The following is a 15,356-nucleotide window of genomic DNA, read 5'->3' as shown; positions in this document are numbered from 1 at the left end:
CTCCACCACTGAGCTACATACAGCCCTATCCTTTTTTATTTTGAGACACGGTCTGACTAGTTTCCCAGGCTGGCTTTGAACTTGTGATCCTCCTGCCTTAGCTTCCCAAATTGCTGGGATTATAGGTGTATGCTACAGCTACTGAATGATACACACACACACACACACACACACACACACACACACACACAGTTACATTCCTTACAAATTGACCATTTAGCATGTACAATTTAACATTTTTTAGTATATTTGCACACTTGAGCATCTTCACTATCACATGTAGAAACTCTGTAACCTTTGCATCTACCTCCATTCTCCCCAGTCCTGGGCAACCACTAATTTATTCCAGACATTTCAAATAAATGGACTCATATAATACATGGGCTTTTGTGGCTGGCTCCCTTCACTCAGCATAAACGTTTGCAAGGCTCCTCTGCATTGGGGCATGCATCAGTACTTCATTCCTTTTCGTTGTGAGTAACAATCCTTTGTATGCTGCTACCACATTAGGTTTACCCATTCCTCAGTGGGTGGACATTTGGATTGCTCCCACTCTGGCTGTTATGACAATGCTGCTGTGATGTGAGATCAGTGGATTGATTGGTCCTCATCATTGAGAACTTGTTGGGGCCACCTGTTCCTGTGACTGTAAGAATAACAACTACCTGCCCACCCAACCTTGGTCCCCAGCCTTTACTGGAGCCCAGGGCTTCAGGGCCCTCCTCAGAGGAGGAGTAGAGGGCTGGGCCTTAACAGGAACACGTGTCTGCTCCTTCCCCCTTCCACTCTCCAGGAAAGGCGGTTTAGGGCAAAGTCATCCAGGCAAAGCAGTCACCTTACTGCAAACACGGTCCCTTTTGTTGAGCAGGCAGCAGTGGCCAGGGACAGCCCTACAAGGAGCTGAAACCTGTGACTGCCCTAGTCCTGTTCTCTCCCTTACCTCATCACTTGGCCCTAGTCCCCAGGACCTAACCCTTCTGCCTCCACCGGAGGTCCTAAGTGGAGACCATCAGAGGGCAGTTGTGGTCTCTTCTCTGGCACTGAGACTGGGTGTGGATCTCTAGGACACGTTGGCTAGATGACATGCAAATGCTTCTGGCCCTGGACTGCTCTGGGCTGCCCCAGGAAAAAGGAGCTCCCTGTGGGTGAGATCTGGAGCTGTGTTGTAGCGTGCACACCAAAGGGGTCCTTACAGCCCCCTTTGCCCTCACTTTAAGAGGACCTAGAACAAAAAAACCCCAGGTCATTGGGGTGGAGGGGGCTGAGAGTTCAGGAAGGGGTCTGTGTGGCTGTTTTGTGTTCCTCCAGCCGCCTAAATCAGGATCTCTGGCATAACGCTGCTCTCAGTCAGCACCCCTCCCGATCCCTGTAGAGTGGGGTAGGGGAAGGAAGGGAGCTGCCTGGTCCCTCCCTGGGGCGGCCTGCCATACCTGTCTGACCAGGTCCTCCCTCTTTCCTTCTGCCTTTTCAGTCCCAGGTTTGGCACTGGGCCCTCCTCCCTCCCTTTGGTCTTCTGGAAGAAGTCCCTCTGGGTGTGGGTGTTTGTTGGAGAGGGGGTGGCATGCATTCAAATCAGACTTCCCAAAATGAAACATTGTTTAAAGGGGCTGGGAGAGGACCTGGTGTAAATAAGTTCTAATTAGATTTCCCTCTGCCCAGCAGGAGGCCATGGGTGGAGAAAAGCTAGGAGGGGAGGAAAAGCCGCCATTGTGACCCCTCTCTGGATCTGTGGATTTGTCTTTCTAGAGGGGACTTCGAAGTATGTCCTGTCTGTGCCTGTCTGTCTTTTTTGATTTATTTATGTCCACAGGAGGGCCCTTCTGAGTCTCTGTGGGGTGGGGGTCCTAGATGCCTGTCCTGGGATCCTGAGTATCTCTCTTGGAGGAGGATGCAGAGGAATACACATATCAGTATATCTGTCCTCCCAGTAGGTGGTCACCCCTTCCTGGGTTGGGGGCTGTATGCCACCTGTCCCTCTCCCCCAGGGGATCTGGGTACCTGACACCTGTTGGTCTCCCCACTTAAGATCCATCCAGACCACATATCATGCCCTGTAGTACCTTGTAGAGAACCTAGCCAGCAACCAGGTAATTGCAGGTGAAATCTTTGCCTTGGGGACCCAAACCTCCTGCCTTCCACCCACATCCTGCCCCGCCTGCCACACCCAGGCCTGGAGTGCCTTGATCAGCTTTCCAGTCTCCTGCCCCACACAGGTGCACACTGTGCCCCAACCTGCTCTCCTGACTCACTCCCATAATGGGCTCAGAGAGACAGGTGCAGGAACTCTTCCCTCATCTCCTCTGGCCATTAGGGGCCTGGTAAGAGAAAGAGGGTCCAGGTGGCTGCAGAATGACTCACCACTTGTGCCAATCAATTCCCGCCCCCCTCCCCCAACCACCCTGTCTTACTGTGCATGATTCACTCACAGGCAGCAATGGGAATGACTCCTCCAAAGAGCAATGAGAACAACGGAGACCCTCAGTGCAGCTCTCCTCTTCCTGTCCTCCATCCTCCTTTTCTAGGTTCTCTGTGGCCCTCAGGGAGGCCTCCAGTGTTCAGCCTAGCTTGGGGAGCCCTGGGATCTTGAGAGTACTGGGTTGTGTTCAGGAAAAGTGCCGTGCTAGATCTCTTTATCTTGCACCTACAGACCTAGAGGGAAGGCAGCCAGTGTGTGTGAATGCTTGTGTTCATTCATTCATTCCACAAATATCTACCCAGCCCCTTCTGGCATTGTACCAGCTGCTAGGGGTACTGCAGTAACTTGGAGAGAGGAAGCAAATGGTTGACCTCAGATCCCAGGCTTGGAAATCCAGGACCCAGTTGGCCAGTCTGGGCAGACCCTCATACAGGAAGGTCTTTGTCTTTGGGGAAACAGCTACTTAAAAGAGATCCAATTGCTAGAGAACCCTTTCCTGCCAGGAGAGGAGGAGACCCAGCAGTCAGGATTCCACCGGCTGGGTGACCCCAGGCCAGTCTCCTTGTTACCTGGCTTGGCGGCTGGGTGGATTCCTTCCTCCCAGTCTCACACAGACTGAACTGCTCTTTGCTGTGTTTGGGGTGGTGCTGGAGTGGGCTCCCGAGTGGGAGAAGCTCTCTGCTGCCCTCGCCTGAGTCCTTCCTGGAGGTGGCAGGTGTCGGGTTAGGCCCGGCCCCCCTCCAGGCCTAGCCACTCAGGTACGAGGTCTTTTCCCCTCCCCTTTGGCTTGGCTTTCTTTTATAAGGGGCCTTTCCTGGGCGCTGTCCCACTACTTAGAAGCAGCTGCTTGGCTCCTTCTTGAGTCTCTTGTCTTTGGCCCTTCTGCCTTCACTCCAGCCTCAACCATGTCCATCAGGGTGACCCAGAAGTCCTACAAGATGTCCACCTCTGGCCCCCGGGCCTTCAGCAGCCGCTCATATACGAGTGGGCCCGGTGCCCGCATCAGTTCCTCCAGCTTCTCCCGGGTGGGCAGCGGCAGCAGCTTCCGGGGGAGCCTGGGCTCCAGCATGGGCTTGAGCGGCAGCTATGGCGGGGCTGGTGGTGTGGGGGGCATCACAGCAGTCACCGTAAACCAGAGCCTGCTGAGCCCCCTCAAGTTGGAGGTGGACCCCAACATCCAGGCTGTGCGTACTCAAGAGAAGGAGCAGATCAAGACCCTCAACAATAAATTTGCCACCTTTATCGACAAGGTAAGAGTCCTCCGGGTCTGCATAGCCGCCTGCTGTGCCCAGAGGGTCCACGCCCTTTCTCCTGGTCACCCTCATTGGCAGCACATCTCCAGCCCCCCACCGGCTCCTGCCGGGCCCCACCATCCTGGCAACGGGTCTCTTCCAGCCTAGGGCTGGCTCCTCCCATGCATTTTGATTTGGGCTGGGTCAGGGACCTGGGAGAGGGTCTGCACGGCTTAGGACTATAAATCCTGGGCCTTCCACATCTACCTCAGCCCCAACCGAGTTCCGACCTGCCAGTAAATCTCTCAGCCTGCAGCCCTTCCAGCTGTTCCACTGCTGGGTGGGAGGGGAGTCCCTCCAGATTCACTCCTTTCCCCTAGCACTGTCCCAAAGGTTCCACAACGGTGACCTCAAGTTTTTTTTCTTTCTTCCTTTTTGTTAAAAAAGGGTGGGGGGAGGGTTTGATTAGGGTTCTAGGAGATTAAGAGAGGGAAGGAGGTGTCTTGGTTCAAACGGGCAAGTATCGATCGAGGCCTTTGGCGCCTGCGGGCTTGAGTGTGGGGGCACCAGGCTGAGTCACGACTTGCCCCGGGCTGCCCACCGCAGTGGGGGCGGGGCCGGGCTGCCGCGGGACCTGGCGCCCAGGTCGCGCACTCTACCTGGCCGAGCTCTCCACGTCCGGGGGAGATGCGGGGCCTGGCCTCGGGGAAGCTCGTCCAGGATTCAAAGTCTGAGGGCGTTGGACACCCCGCCCTGGTGTCACGTCCTGTTGAATCCGGAGTTTATGGGGCGGCCGTCCGCCAACGCCCCTCTCCCCACTTGGCCCTTGTCCCCTTTCACTCTTCCTACCCGGCTCCGCCCCAGCGGTCTGGCTCCACTTTCCCAAGGAGGGAGCCAGGCCGGGTTTTGCAGCCTGGGAGCTCTGCGGCCCCAGGGGCCCCGGGGGATTGGCCCTTCCCTGCTGACTGGCTCCTGGGAGGCATTGTGGGAACGGGGGGAGGGAAATCCTGGGGCAGACGGTTCCCTTCGGAATTGACCTCCCCCAGGAGCGCCTCTTCTTTGCTCAGGGCTTGCTGGTTACTTTCCAAGACCCTTTCACTTCTCGGCTGCGTTTGGACGGCCTTGGGCTCCTTACAGAGGACAGTCAGGCGCAGTTTAGGAGTCCGAATTTTGTTTCACACGGCTTGAGGAGGTTTTCTTTGGGTTACCTTTCGCGTCTCACTTCCTCATCTGTGAAATGGGCGTGGTAATCCCTAAATCAGAGATTTGGCCTATTCACACAAGCGATTATGGAAAGACTGTGACCCACATCAAGCATTCCATTAGGATTAAATATGATAGTCACTAGTATTTTTTTTAAATGATTTTTTTGGGGAGCAGAATGGACTGAGGAAGAAAGGGTTTTACAGAGGGGGCTGTGGAGAGATAACTGGACTGTACTTTCAGAAGATTCTTCTTTTCAAAGTCTCTCCAGTTTAAAAAGAGGTCCTTCCTGTCCGTTGACTGTGCCCACCAGGCACAATTTTGGATTAATTAAAAAAAAAATCGATTCCTTGTTTCGGAACAAGTCTATTATTCCTCCTCCTTCTTTTTTTTTTTTTCTATTATTTCCTTCCTTAAAAAGATTTCCCCACTAAAATTTCTGAATTTTAATCTAAGAGGATTCCATGAGCCCAAGGAACCCAGGGCCTATGTGTTTGGGGCAGGAGTTGAGTGGGGAGAATCTTCTCCGTGCAGAAGAATCTCTAAAGAAGTGCTGTGAGAGGGAGGGAGGCACCTCCACTCTGCAGATGACCCTTGCTCTAAGTGACTTCTATGCAGAGATGGGGCTCCTGAAAGGGCCCACCTGAGTTTCTTGAGGCCCTTGCAGGGTTGGGGAGACCCAGACTCTGAGTGGAGCAGCAAGTCAACTTAAGCTGCACAGGTTAGTGTGAATGTTGGCTAGAATCTAGAGCTGTTGGCCAGTGCGCTCTGGGTGTCAGGGCTAAAGTTTCCCTTGTCTGCCTGAATCCTTCCTTCAAAGTCATTCCAAATAATAATGATGAGGATAAGATTTGATATACATAATTTATTTTCCTTTTCAGTCTTAAATAAAATATAAATCAAAGCATTTTTAGAAAGCTTGGCTGTTGCTGGGTGTGGTGTCACACACCTGTAATCCCAACAAATTGGGAGGCTGAGGCAGGAGAATTGTGAGTTCAAAGCCACCCTAAGCAATTTAGTGAGACCCTGTCTCAAAATAAAATATAAAAAAGGCTGGGGATGTGGCTCAGAGGTTAAGTGCTCCTGGGATTAATTCCCATTACCAAAAAAAAACACAAAAAAGCAAGCTTGGGTATTTTTATTGATCTATGACATGCAGCCTAGGTAAATGAGTCCTGTTCTGCAGCTTCAGCCCAACCCTGCTAGCAGTCTTCTTCCAACCATGCCCCTCCCACCCCAACTCCAACTCCATTGCCCATCTCACCACTCATTGTTTCATTGTTCTTATCCCCTCCCCCATCATAGGTGGTCCCCCCAGAACAGCTAAGCAGATCCCTGAGTTCTGAGGACCTCATTGCTTGGGGAGTGGACTGAAGGAAAAGATAGTGCTTGCTTCCTTCAGCATCTGACCCTGGGCTGATGTGGACCTTTTCGGTCTCTCCTCCTCGTGTAGGTACGGTTCTTGGAGCAGCAGAACAAAATGCTGGAGACCAAATGGAGCCTCCTGCAACAGCAGAAGACTGCTCGCAGCAACATGGACAACATGTTTGAGAACTACATCAACAACCTTCGACGGCAGCTGGAGTCTCTGGGCCAGGAGAAGCTGAAGCTGGAGGCTGAGCTCGGCAACATGCAGGGGCTGGTGGAGGACTTCAAGAATAAGTGAGTTCCCAAACCCCCTGTTCCCCCTGAAGTCATCCTGACTGACCCCACCCCCCAGATCAGAGGCCCAAGTCTCTGTGGTCCTCTGCTTGTGGCCACGTAGCACTGTATACTTAGGGTCATCATCTGATTGGGCTTTCTTGGGATAGTCTCTGTTTGTGCCCATTGTCCTGGATTAATTATTCATAACATCCACCTCTTCAATCTCAGGATGGTCCATATCTGGACAAGTTACATGTAATGCTTAAGTAGTACACCTAGATAGGCAGCCAACAGGCTTCACTTTCACATTTACAGTCGCTGGTGACCTATTTATGTCACCATAAAGGTCTCATGTCAGGCCCTGTTGTGGATCCTCCCAGTATGCCCAGAGCAATGTGTATTCATGAAATTGGAAAGGGATTTCTTGTTCTAGACCTTCCAATTGACAGAGGATGGGGTGTGTGGGCAAGGGGAGAAGGGAATGGATGGGGAGGGCCAAAGAACCACCCCACTCATATCCTGCATTTCTGTGAACTGAATTTGCTAGATATTCCTGTCCCCTTTAAAAGATCCAGGGCAGGGCTGGGGGTGTAGCCCAGTGGTAGAGTGTGTGCTCAGCATGCCCAATACCCTGGCTTCAATCCCTAGCATCACCACCATCAGCAACAAAAGACACAGGGCTACCTCCCCTTTGCTTTCATGCTCTGATCCTAAACCTTTCCCCACTAGGTATGAGGATGAGATCAATAAGCGTACAGAGATGGAGAATGAATTTGTCCTCATCAAAAAGGTGAGGGGTCCTCCTATCTCTTTTCAGATGTTGGAGGCTGGGGCTTAGAGACTTGGAATAAGAATTTCCTAGAATCTTATTGAGTTCATTCAGATGTATAATTTGGAAAAATACAGACAGGTAGCTAAATACATTTGGACAGAACTCTGGACATCAATGTTGGAACATGGTTTAAAAAAATGGAAACCTGCACCAGAGTCTCCATGCAAAGGACCCAGGCTCCAACTATGGCTCCAATAGAGGGATTTTATACAAGAGAAAGTGAATAAAACCTGTTTAAAAAAAAAAAGGAGAAGAAAGGGAAAAAATTATGGAGCATAATTGGAGGTGTGGCTATAGAGGGCTTCCTGGAGTGGGCAGATGGGGAGTGGCTACTGCAGGAAGCAGAGTCAAGGTATATGGGATGGGGATGCAGACGGGCCGACAGAACATGGGCTGGAGGATCAGCCACAAAGTGGGGGGAGGGGAGGCGATTAGTTAGAAGGTCCCAAGTCCAGGTCATGGAGTAGACGTTGGGGAGCCCTTAGGTTGGGGTTAGAGGTGGGCCCTCAGCTCAGAGCCCTCTCTCTTCACCCCCAGGATGTGGATGAAGCTTACATGAACAAGGTGGAGCTGGAGTCTCGCCTGGAAGGGCTGACTGATGAGATCAACTTCCTCAGGCAGCTGTATGAAGAGGTATGCTCTTGGGGGCTTGCAGAGGAGGGTACCCATCCTGTAGTGCTCCACCCTGGGACCTGGCCAAAGGCTCCCTCCAGCCCCTAGTACACCAACTGACAAGAAATATTAGCCCACAATGTTATTCTAGTGGCACTGTCCCCTTGCATAAGGGAGGGTTTATTATTGCATTTCAGAGATGAGAAAACAGTTTCAGAGAAGTGAAATAACCTGTCCAAGGCTGTCACAGAGTGTTGACCTAGGAGCTACTCAGGCCTGCTCCATCCCCAAAGCCCTTGTTCCTGGTCCTTGGGGGCTGTATTGGCTGCCTCTGGGGGCTTAGTATTGGTGCCGAGAGCAGGGAAGGGGTCTTCTCCCTTGGTTATTTACCGAAAGCCAGGTTTCCTTTTGTCCTTCCCTTAATGTTCCAGGTCCTTGATCTGTCGTCCTTCTGTAGGAACTTGGCCCTCTCCCAGCCCTAACTTCCTCCTGTGCCTCTCCTGTTGTCTTATCCTCTATAGAAGGCTCCTTTTGTGCAGGGACAGACCCTCACCACCTGCCCTTCTGTCCCTCTAGGAAATCCGTGAGCTGCAGTCCCAGATCTCCGACACATCTGTGGTGCTGTCCATGGACAATAGCCGCTCTTTGGACATGGATGGCATCATCGCTGAAGTGAAGGCCCAGTACGAGGATATTGCCAACCGCAGCCGGGCTGAGGCCGAGAGCATGTACCAGATCAAGGTGAAGAGCAGGACCACTGGGCTGGGCCTTCCCTTCTGGCTTGTTCTGTGTCCTAGCCCATGAGAAGGGAGCAGGATTTCAACTCTGCCTGCTGTGAGCTGGGCCTGCAGAATGGGTGCCTGGTGGCCTGAAAAGAGGCCTCTCGTGGTTGTGTGTGTGTGTGTGTGTGTGTGTGTGTGTGTGTGTGTGAGATTTTGTGAGAGTGTGTAGGAACTTGACGGGAGGTTGAGATGACTGAGTCTTTCTGACCTAGCTGAGAGGGCACTGTCCCTTGTGGGAAGGGCCCCTGAGGGTCCAGGGGTCCCCTCTTGAGTCTCATTCCTGTCCCATGTCTGCAGTATGAGGAGCTGCAGACTTTAGCTGGGAAGCACGGGGATGACCTGCGCCGCACCAAGACGGAGATCTCTGAGATGAACCGCAGCATCAGTCGCCTCCAGGCGGAGATTGAGGCCCTCAAAGGCCAGGTATCCAGGGGGCTGGGAGCGGGGCAGGATCCTTGGACAGCTTTGGGTGAGAGAAGGTCATGTAGGAAGGAGGGAGGAGTCTGGGACCCGAGCTGGAGGGGCGACTTTCTCAAACTGCTCCTGGGAGGCTGAGGGACACTGAGCAGTCTCTGGGACTAGGACAAGGTGACGGGGGCTGTCAGGTAGGATGGGGTCCAGGATCCATGCCCTGATTTATTTAATTGGTCCTATCTATCAGGGCAAGGTTGGGTTTTGCTCCTTTATGGAGAGAGGAGAACCCAGAGCTCTGGTTGTGTTAAGGTGGGGACTTAAAGTGCCCCAGGTGGAGCGTGGGAAGGGAAGTGCCTGGAAGCTGCTCTTTCTGCATTCTGCTTCCTCCTTCTCACGGTTGGCATCTTCTTTGCCTCTACCTTGAAGAGGGACAGAGGGTGGGTATACTGACACTGCCAGCTTACTGCTCTGCTCCCCCGCAGAGGGCATCCCTGGAGGCCGCCATCGCTGATGCTGAGCAGCGTGGGGAGATGGCCATTAAGGACGCCAATGCCAAGGTGGCCGAGCTGGAGGCTGCCCTGCAGCGGGCCAAGCAGGACATGGCACGGCAGCTGCGCGAGTACCAGGAGCTGATGAACGTCAAGCTGGCCCTGGACATTGAGATCGCCACCTACCGCAAGCTGCTGGAGGGCGAGGAGAGCCGGTGGGTGTGGGACTCTCTCACTGGGACTCTCTCCTGGAGCCCCATTCCTGGAACCTGGGGTGGGGAGGGATGGGGGCTGCCTGGATCCCCTTTGGGGCTTGGGTCCTGTTCTGGGACAAGATGGGCCAGGAGTTGGCCCTGACATCCTATGTATCTGGGTATAGGCTGGAGTCTGGGATGCAGAACATGAGTATCCATACGAAGACCACCAGTGGCTACTCAGGTGAGTGTCCTGGGAACTGGGGATGGGGGCCAGGGTTCAGGCGACCTCTGGGAGGGGCTGTACTTAGCAGCAGTTGAGGAGACAGAGGAAGAGCAGGATTCCTGTTCTTGGGAGAAAACCAGGGTGACAGGTGACATACCCAGGATCCAAATAATATAAGAACTAGTAGAAAGCCCCCTAAATAAATGATAGCTGGGCACCAGGCATGGTGCTCAGTGCTTTATATGCTTTATTGTGCTCATTTTTTAAATTTTTTTTAATAATTATTGTACATTTCCCTCATACACAGGGAGAAAGCTGGGGCCCAGTTAAGTGCCTTGTCCAAGGACAAGCAGCTAATATGGCAGCCCCCTCCCACCCTCTTCCTGGTTCCCTGGCAGTCCTGAGTAGAGAAGGATGCTGTGACTGGTCAGGCAGACTTAGGCTGGAATCTGGGCTCATGTGCTGCTTCTGTTTCCCCCCAGGAGGGTTGAACACATCCTATGGAGGCCTCTCCAGCCCTGGCCTCAACTACGGCCTGAGCTCTTTCCAGCCCAACTTCAGCTCTGCCGGGGGCTCCAGCTCCTTCAGCCGCACCAAGGCTGTGGTTGTGAAGAAGATTGAGACTCGTGATGGGAAGCTGGTGTCTGAGTCCTCTGATGTCCTGCCCAAGTGAACAGTCTCTGTGGCTTGTCCCAGCCTCCTGCCTCCTGCTGCTGCCCCTGGAGCCTGTGGGGGGAGCAGCTGTAAGGGGAGCTTGGGGAACAAGAAACCCACCGAGGCTTAACCCTAGCCCTCACCCACCCCTGGGGGCCCCCTCTTTTGCCTGGAGTATCCCCTCTTACCCATGCCCTCAACCCCAAACCAATTCATTTTTTTTTTTTTTCCAAAATAAAGCCTCAGGCGGCCCTGCCAACCAACCCTGCTTTGTGTGTACCTCATGTCCACAGGGGTGGGAGGGAGGGCTCAGGAGGCCTCTTCCTGGGCTCAGAAGCTGGGAGGGGCCCAGGAAGCAGAGGGTGCTGGGCAGGAAAGTCTGGCCTCCTCCAGGCTGTTCCCAAAGAGACTCTTTTGTTGAAACCTGGTTGATACTTGGTCATGATTGGGGACATCTCTACCTGTATAACAATCTGTCACCTGTGCATAGTGCCCTATGGTTACAGCCTGCTCTCAAATACCCAGGTTCATTTGGCCTATGAAAAAAGTAGGTGGAGCAGGTTTTAGATGGCCTTATTAGGGGGCAGTTTAGTCTCCTTCCCCATGTACCTCAGCATTAGGACTACTTGCAGATAAAGAAAGGCAGGTTCAGAGAGCTCCAGTAATTGGCTCACCTAGAATGTGACCCATCCTGGGCCAATCAGAAGCCAGGACTCCAGTTCTCAAAGCTGTACTTTTCAGCCAGGCACATGGCTTCCTTGTGGCCACAGATGTCTTTTTTACCACCTTTGTTCCTTTGTACCCAGAGACTGCGGAGTCCTAGTCTTCCCATCTCTTTGGAGGTCCAGAGTTTATTCTCGGCCATTGGGTGTGTCATGCCGGAGATTTCTAGAAGGCAAGATAGTACCCTACAGGACTTGGCAATAATAAATGGGCTTTCCCTGCTGCACTCACAGTTGCTCCACCCGCCCTCCCTGGTGGCTTCTCACCACCCCTTCCTACCCCTCCACATGCTGCGTTTATGATACACAGGGTGTGTGCGCAGCCTGTGTTTGCATGTGGAGGGCGTACTGTGTGCACATGGGTGTGTACAGGTTCTGTGAAGTGTGTGAAGGGGTTGGCCTTTCTGACAGGACCATCTCCAAGGCTTTAGGGCAAGAGGGGGTTTAGGACACAGTTGGGTGGCACACTGTATCCCCAACACTCTGCCACTTCTGTCACCAAAGAGTTCCAGGCAGACACACTCTGGACTAAGTGCACAAGACTTCAGCTACCACTGATATGGGATCTGTTCTGATTTTCTGAAACACCAGTGGAGAATAAACAGACACCAGGTGGGGACAGGCTCATGCCTGGCCCTATTGTGGGTTCCCAGTGCAGGGCTCCTGTCCTGGACCCTTGGCTCCCCAGTCCCTGAGGGCCCCATCTTGCTACTTCCCTAGTTACCCACCTCCATGGAGCTGGGCTTCCAGACAAACTGGGCTCTCTTCCTCCTCACCCCTGCCCACCCAGTACAGGGTCCAGGGTTCTGCACACTGTCACCCTAAGGGAGTTCACTCATCAGTGATAAGGCTAACAACACCATTATCTAGGGCAGTGGCTTTCTAACTATTTTGGCAAAGGCCCATGTTAAATTCATTTTTATTATGACCTACACACACACACACACACACACACTCAGAAATAAACTTTTTTTCCTTTCTCTTTCCTCATTTTAAAAATTGGTGCATTATATTTATACATAATGATGAGATTTGTTGTTACATATTTGTATTTGCACACAACAAAACAATATTATTTGGCCAATATCACTCCCCAGTACTTCCCTGCTCCCCTCCCCCGCCCCCTGATCCCTTTCCTCTGCTGATCTCCCTTTGATTTTCTTGAGATCCCTGCCCTCCTACTTTTCTTTTCTATTTTCCTCTCTAGCTTCCACATATGAGAGAAAACATGACCCTTTACTATCTGAGTTTGGCTTATTTTGCTTCGCATAATGGGTTCTAGTTCTATCCATTTTCCTGCAAATGACATACTTTCATTTTTATTTACAGAAACAAAAATTTTTATTAAAAATACCAACTTGCTCCCTGTGCATGTGATCCAGACTGCTCAATGGGTCCCAGGAGTCAGGGAGTCTCAGCACATAGTGAGAGGGACCTTTTGCACTCTGTGGCCCCCAAGGTCAATATTTTCAATTGTGCCCCACCCAATCCTTGAAGCCAGCCACCTGTCTTATCAGGCCCCACCCCAGGCAGTGGGCCAGCAGGAGGCAGACAAGCCCCCCTCCTGGGCCCCATTCTTCAGTCTCCTGGGAATTTCCACACCCTGGGTGTTTATTGAGCGAAAGGCAGGAAGGCCCCAGAATTCCCTTCCCCTCCCACCGGCTTGCTCCTTCCAGATTCTTGTGTATTCCCAGTGGGATAAAGTCACTCAGCAACTCAGGGGACAACATCCCAATTACCTGTCAACTTTTTAACAAATGCAAGAGCTGTAAATCCAGATCTCATTGAGAGGAAGAAAACTCAGGAAGGATGGAAGCTAATATTTCCAAAATCTAATCTGTCCTGCAGGTTTGTGGCTTCTGCCTCTGAGGATTCATTCAGTCAACCACTGGTAAAAAATATTCCAGAAAAGAATTGTGTCTCTACTGAACACATATTGACATTTTTTTTTCTATCATTAATCTCTAAACAATACAGTTGAACCCCATTTACATCGCATTTACATATACCTTGCATTAGGTATTATAAGTAATCTAGAGCCAAGCATGGTGGTGCATGCCTGTAATCCCAGGGATTAGGGAGGCTGAGGCAGACGGATCACAAGTCCAACGCCAGTCTCAGCAATTTAGCAAGACCCTAAACAAAACTTGGCAAGAACCTGTCTCAAAATGAAAATAAAAAGGGCTAGGGATGTAGCTCAGTGGTTGAACACCCCTGGGTTCAATATCATGGGGAAAATAAAAGTCATCTAGAGATGATTAAAAGTATATAGGGAAATATAGTTATGTTCTATACAAATATGACACCATTTTATTTAAAAGGCTTGAACATCTGGGATGTCGGTATGTGTTGAGTCCTGAGTCACTGGGTTAAATTTTGATAGACATTAAAAAAATCTTGGGCTCAGGATGTGGCTCAAGTGGTAGCACGCTCTCCTGGCATGCGAGAGGCACTGGGTTTGATCCTCAGCACAATATAAAAATAAAATAAAGGTATTGTGTCCATCTAAAAATCTTGATTTCACAAGGTGTAGCTGTGCGTTCCTATAATCTCAGTGGCTTGAGAGGCTTAAGCAGGAGGATTGCAAGTTCAAAGTCAGCCTCAGCAATTTAGCAAGGCCCTAAGCAATTTAGCAAGACCCTGTCTCAAACTGAAAAATAAAAAAGAACTGGGGATGTGGCTTAGTGCTAAAGTGTCTCTGGGTTCAATCCCTGATTTAAAAAAAAAACTTGATTTTTTTTATGAGACTTTAATTTTTTTTAGAAATACACAGGTATAGATAAAGAGAGGTCCCTGTTTGACCATTCCAGACGAGTCAAGCATTATTCCCTACTGACAGCACCCAACCTTGCCACCCTAAATAACATGAGTCTTCTAAGCCTTTGTGGTCCATGCTCGTCACACATTGTCATTCCAAGGTTTTGTTCTTCCTGCCCAGTGAGCTGGTTGAAAGTAATCTGTGATCACCCCTGCAGGATGGGGACGATAACGTGGGCTACAGATGAGGGGACACAGACTAGAATGAAAAGGGGCAGAATAGAGGAAGAAGGGAAGGGGGCCAGTATGGTGTGACCCTAGGGACAGTCACTGGGCTGCCTCTTCAAGCATGGTGGTGGGCACCGTTGCTTTGTCTCCTGCACCCCTTTCCCCTTCTAGAAGTAGAACACTCTCGTCTCCCCCTCTTCTCATGCCTTCTTTTTTTCAGGACCTATTTTCCCCCAGCTTGCTCCCACCATCTTGGGAGCCTGCCAGTCTCAGGACTTCTCTTCTAGGTTGTATGGGCCAGTCTCGGCCAATTCCAAGTGCCTTGGCTCTTTTCTTGCTGAGGAATATCATACATATACGATAAAATGCCAGCAGTGATTCAACATTAAATGTATAGTCCGAAGAGTTTCACTTCTGCTCATGCCCATGACATGAAACATTTCCTGTATTATGGAAGATTCCCTGGGCTCCTTGCTGGAGTGCACTTTTTTTTGGAGGGATACTGAGTATTGAACCCAGGGGTGCTTAACCACTAAGCCACATCCCCAACCCTTTTTTTATCTTTTTTATTTAGAGACAGAGTTTTGTTGAGTTGCTAAATGCCTTGCTAAGTTGCTGAGGCTGACTTTGAACTTGCAATCCTCCTGTCTCAGCCTCCCCAGCTTGGGATTACAAGAGTGTGCCACTGTGCCTGGCAAGGAGTGCACTTTTTTAAACTTTATTTTTTAGAACAGTTTTAGGACAACAGCAAAATTGAGTGAAAGAAACGGAGGGTTCTTATATACCTCTTGCCTGTACACGTGTACAGCTCCCCCAGATCAACACCCCACCAGAGTGGTTCATTTGTTATAGGGGATGAACCTACACTGACATATCTTTGACATATCACCCAGAGTTTGAAGTTGACATTAGGGTTTACTCTTTGTGTTGGACATTCTAAGGTGTAGACCAA

General features: G+C 51.1%; 1 protein-coding gene across 1 annotated transcript; it reads left to right on the top strand.

The window, feature by feature from the left end:
- Positions 1-2,524: 2,524 nt before the first annotated feature.
- On the top strand, positions 2,525-10,937 carry KRT8 (keratin 8). The gene is made up of 10 exons (XM_081309116.1): positions 2,525-3,174; positions 3,314-3,666; positions 6,305-6,513; positions 7,225-7,285; positions 7,865-7,960; positions 8,516-8,680; positions 9,019-9,144; positions 9,618-9,838; positions 10,003-10,061; positions 10,526-10,937. The coding sequence occupies exons 2-10, from the start codon at positions 3,322-3,324 to the stop codon at positions 10,714-10,716; spliced, it is 1,473 nt and encodes a 490-aa protein (XP_081165242.1). The 5' UTR covers positions 2,525-3,174; positions 3,314-3,321; the 3' UTR covers positions 10,717-10,937.
- Positions 10,938-15,356: the final 4,419 nt, after the last annotated feature.

The sequence above is a fragment of the Spermophilus citellus genome (assembly GCF_964194105.1).
Source record: "Spermophilus citellus genome assembly, chromosome: 10".
NCBI classification, from domain to species: domain Eukaryota; kingdom Metazoa; phylum Chordata; class Mammalia; order Rodentia; family Sciuridae; genus Spermophilus; species Spermophilus citellus.
The sequence above is the reverse complement of the archived record's forward strand: the minus strand, read 5'-3'. Positions and strand labels throughout refer to the sequence as shown.

Coding starts and splice junctions, on each gene's coding strand:
- KRT8 (XM_081309116.1), top strand. CDS start 3,322: ATGTCCATCAGGGTGACCCAGAAGTCCTACAAGATGTCCACCTCTGGC. Junction 9,145..9,617: donor TTGAGGCCCTCAAAGGCCAG/GTATCCAGGGGG, acceptor GCTCCCCCGCAG/AGGGCATCCCTGGAGGCCGC. Junction 10,062..10,525: donor GACCACCAGTGGCTACTCAG/GTGAGTGTCCTG, acceptor GTTTCCCCCCAG/GAGGGTTGAACACATCCTAT.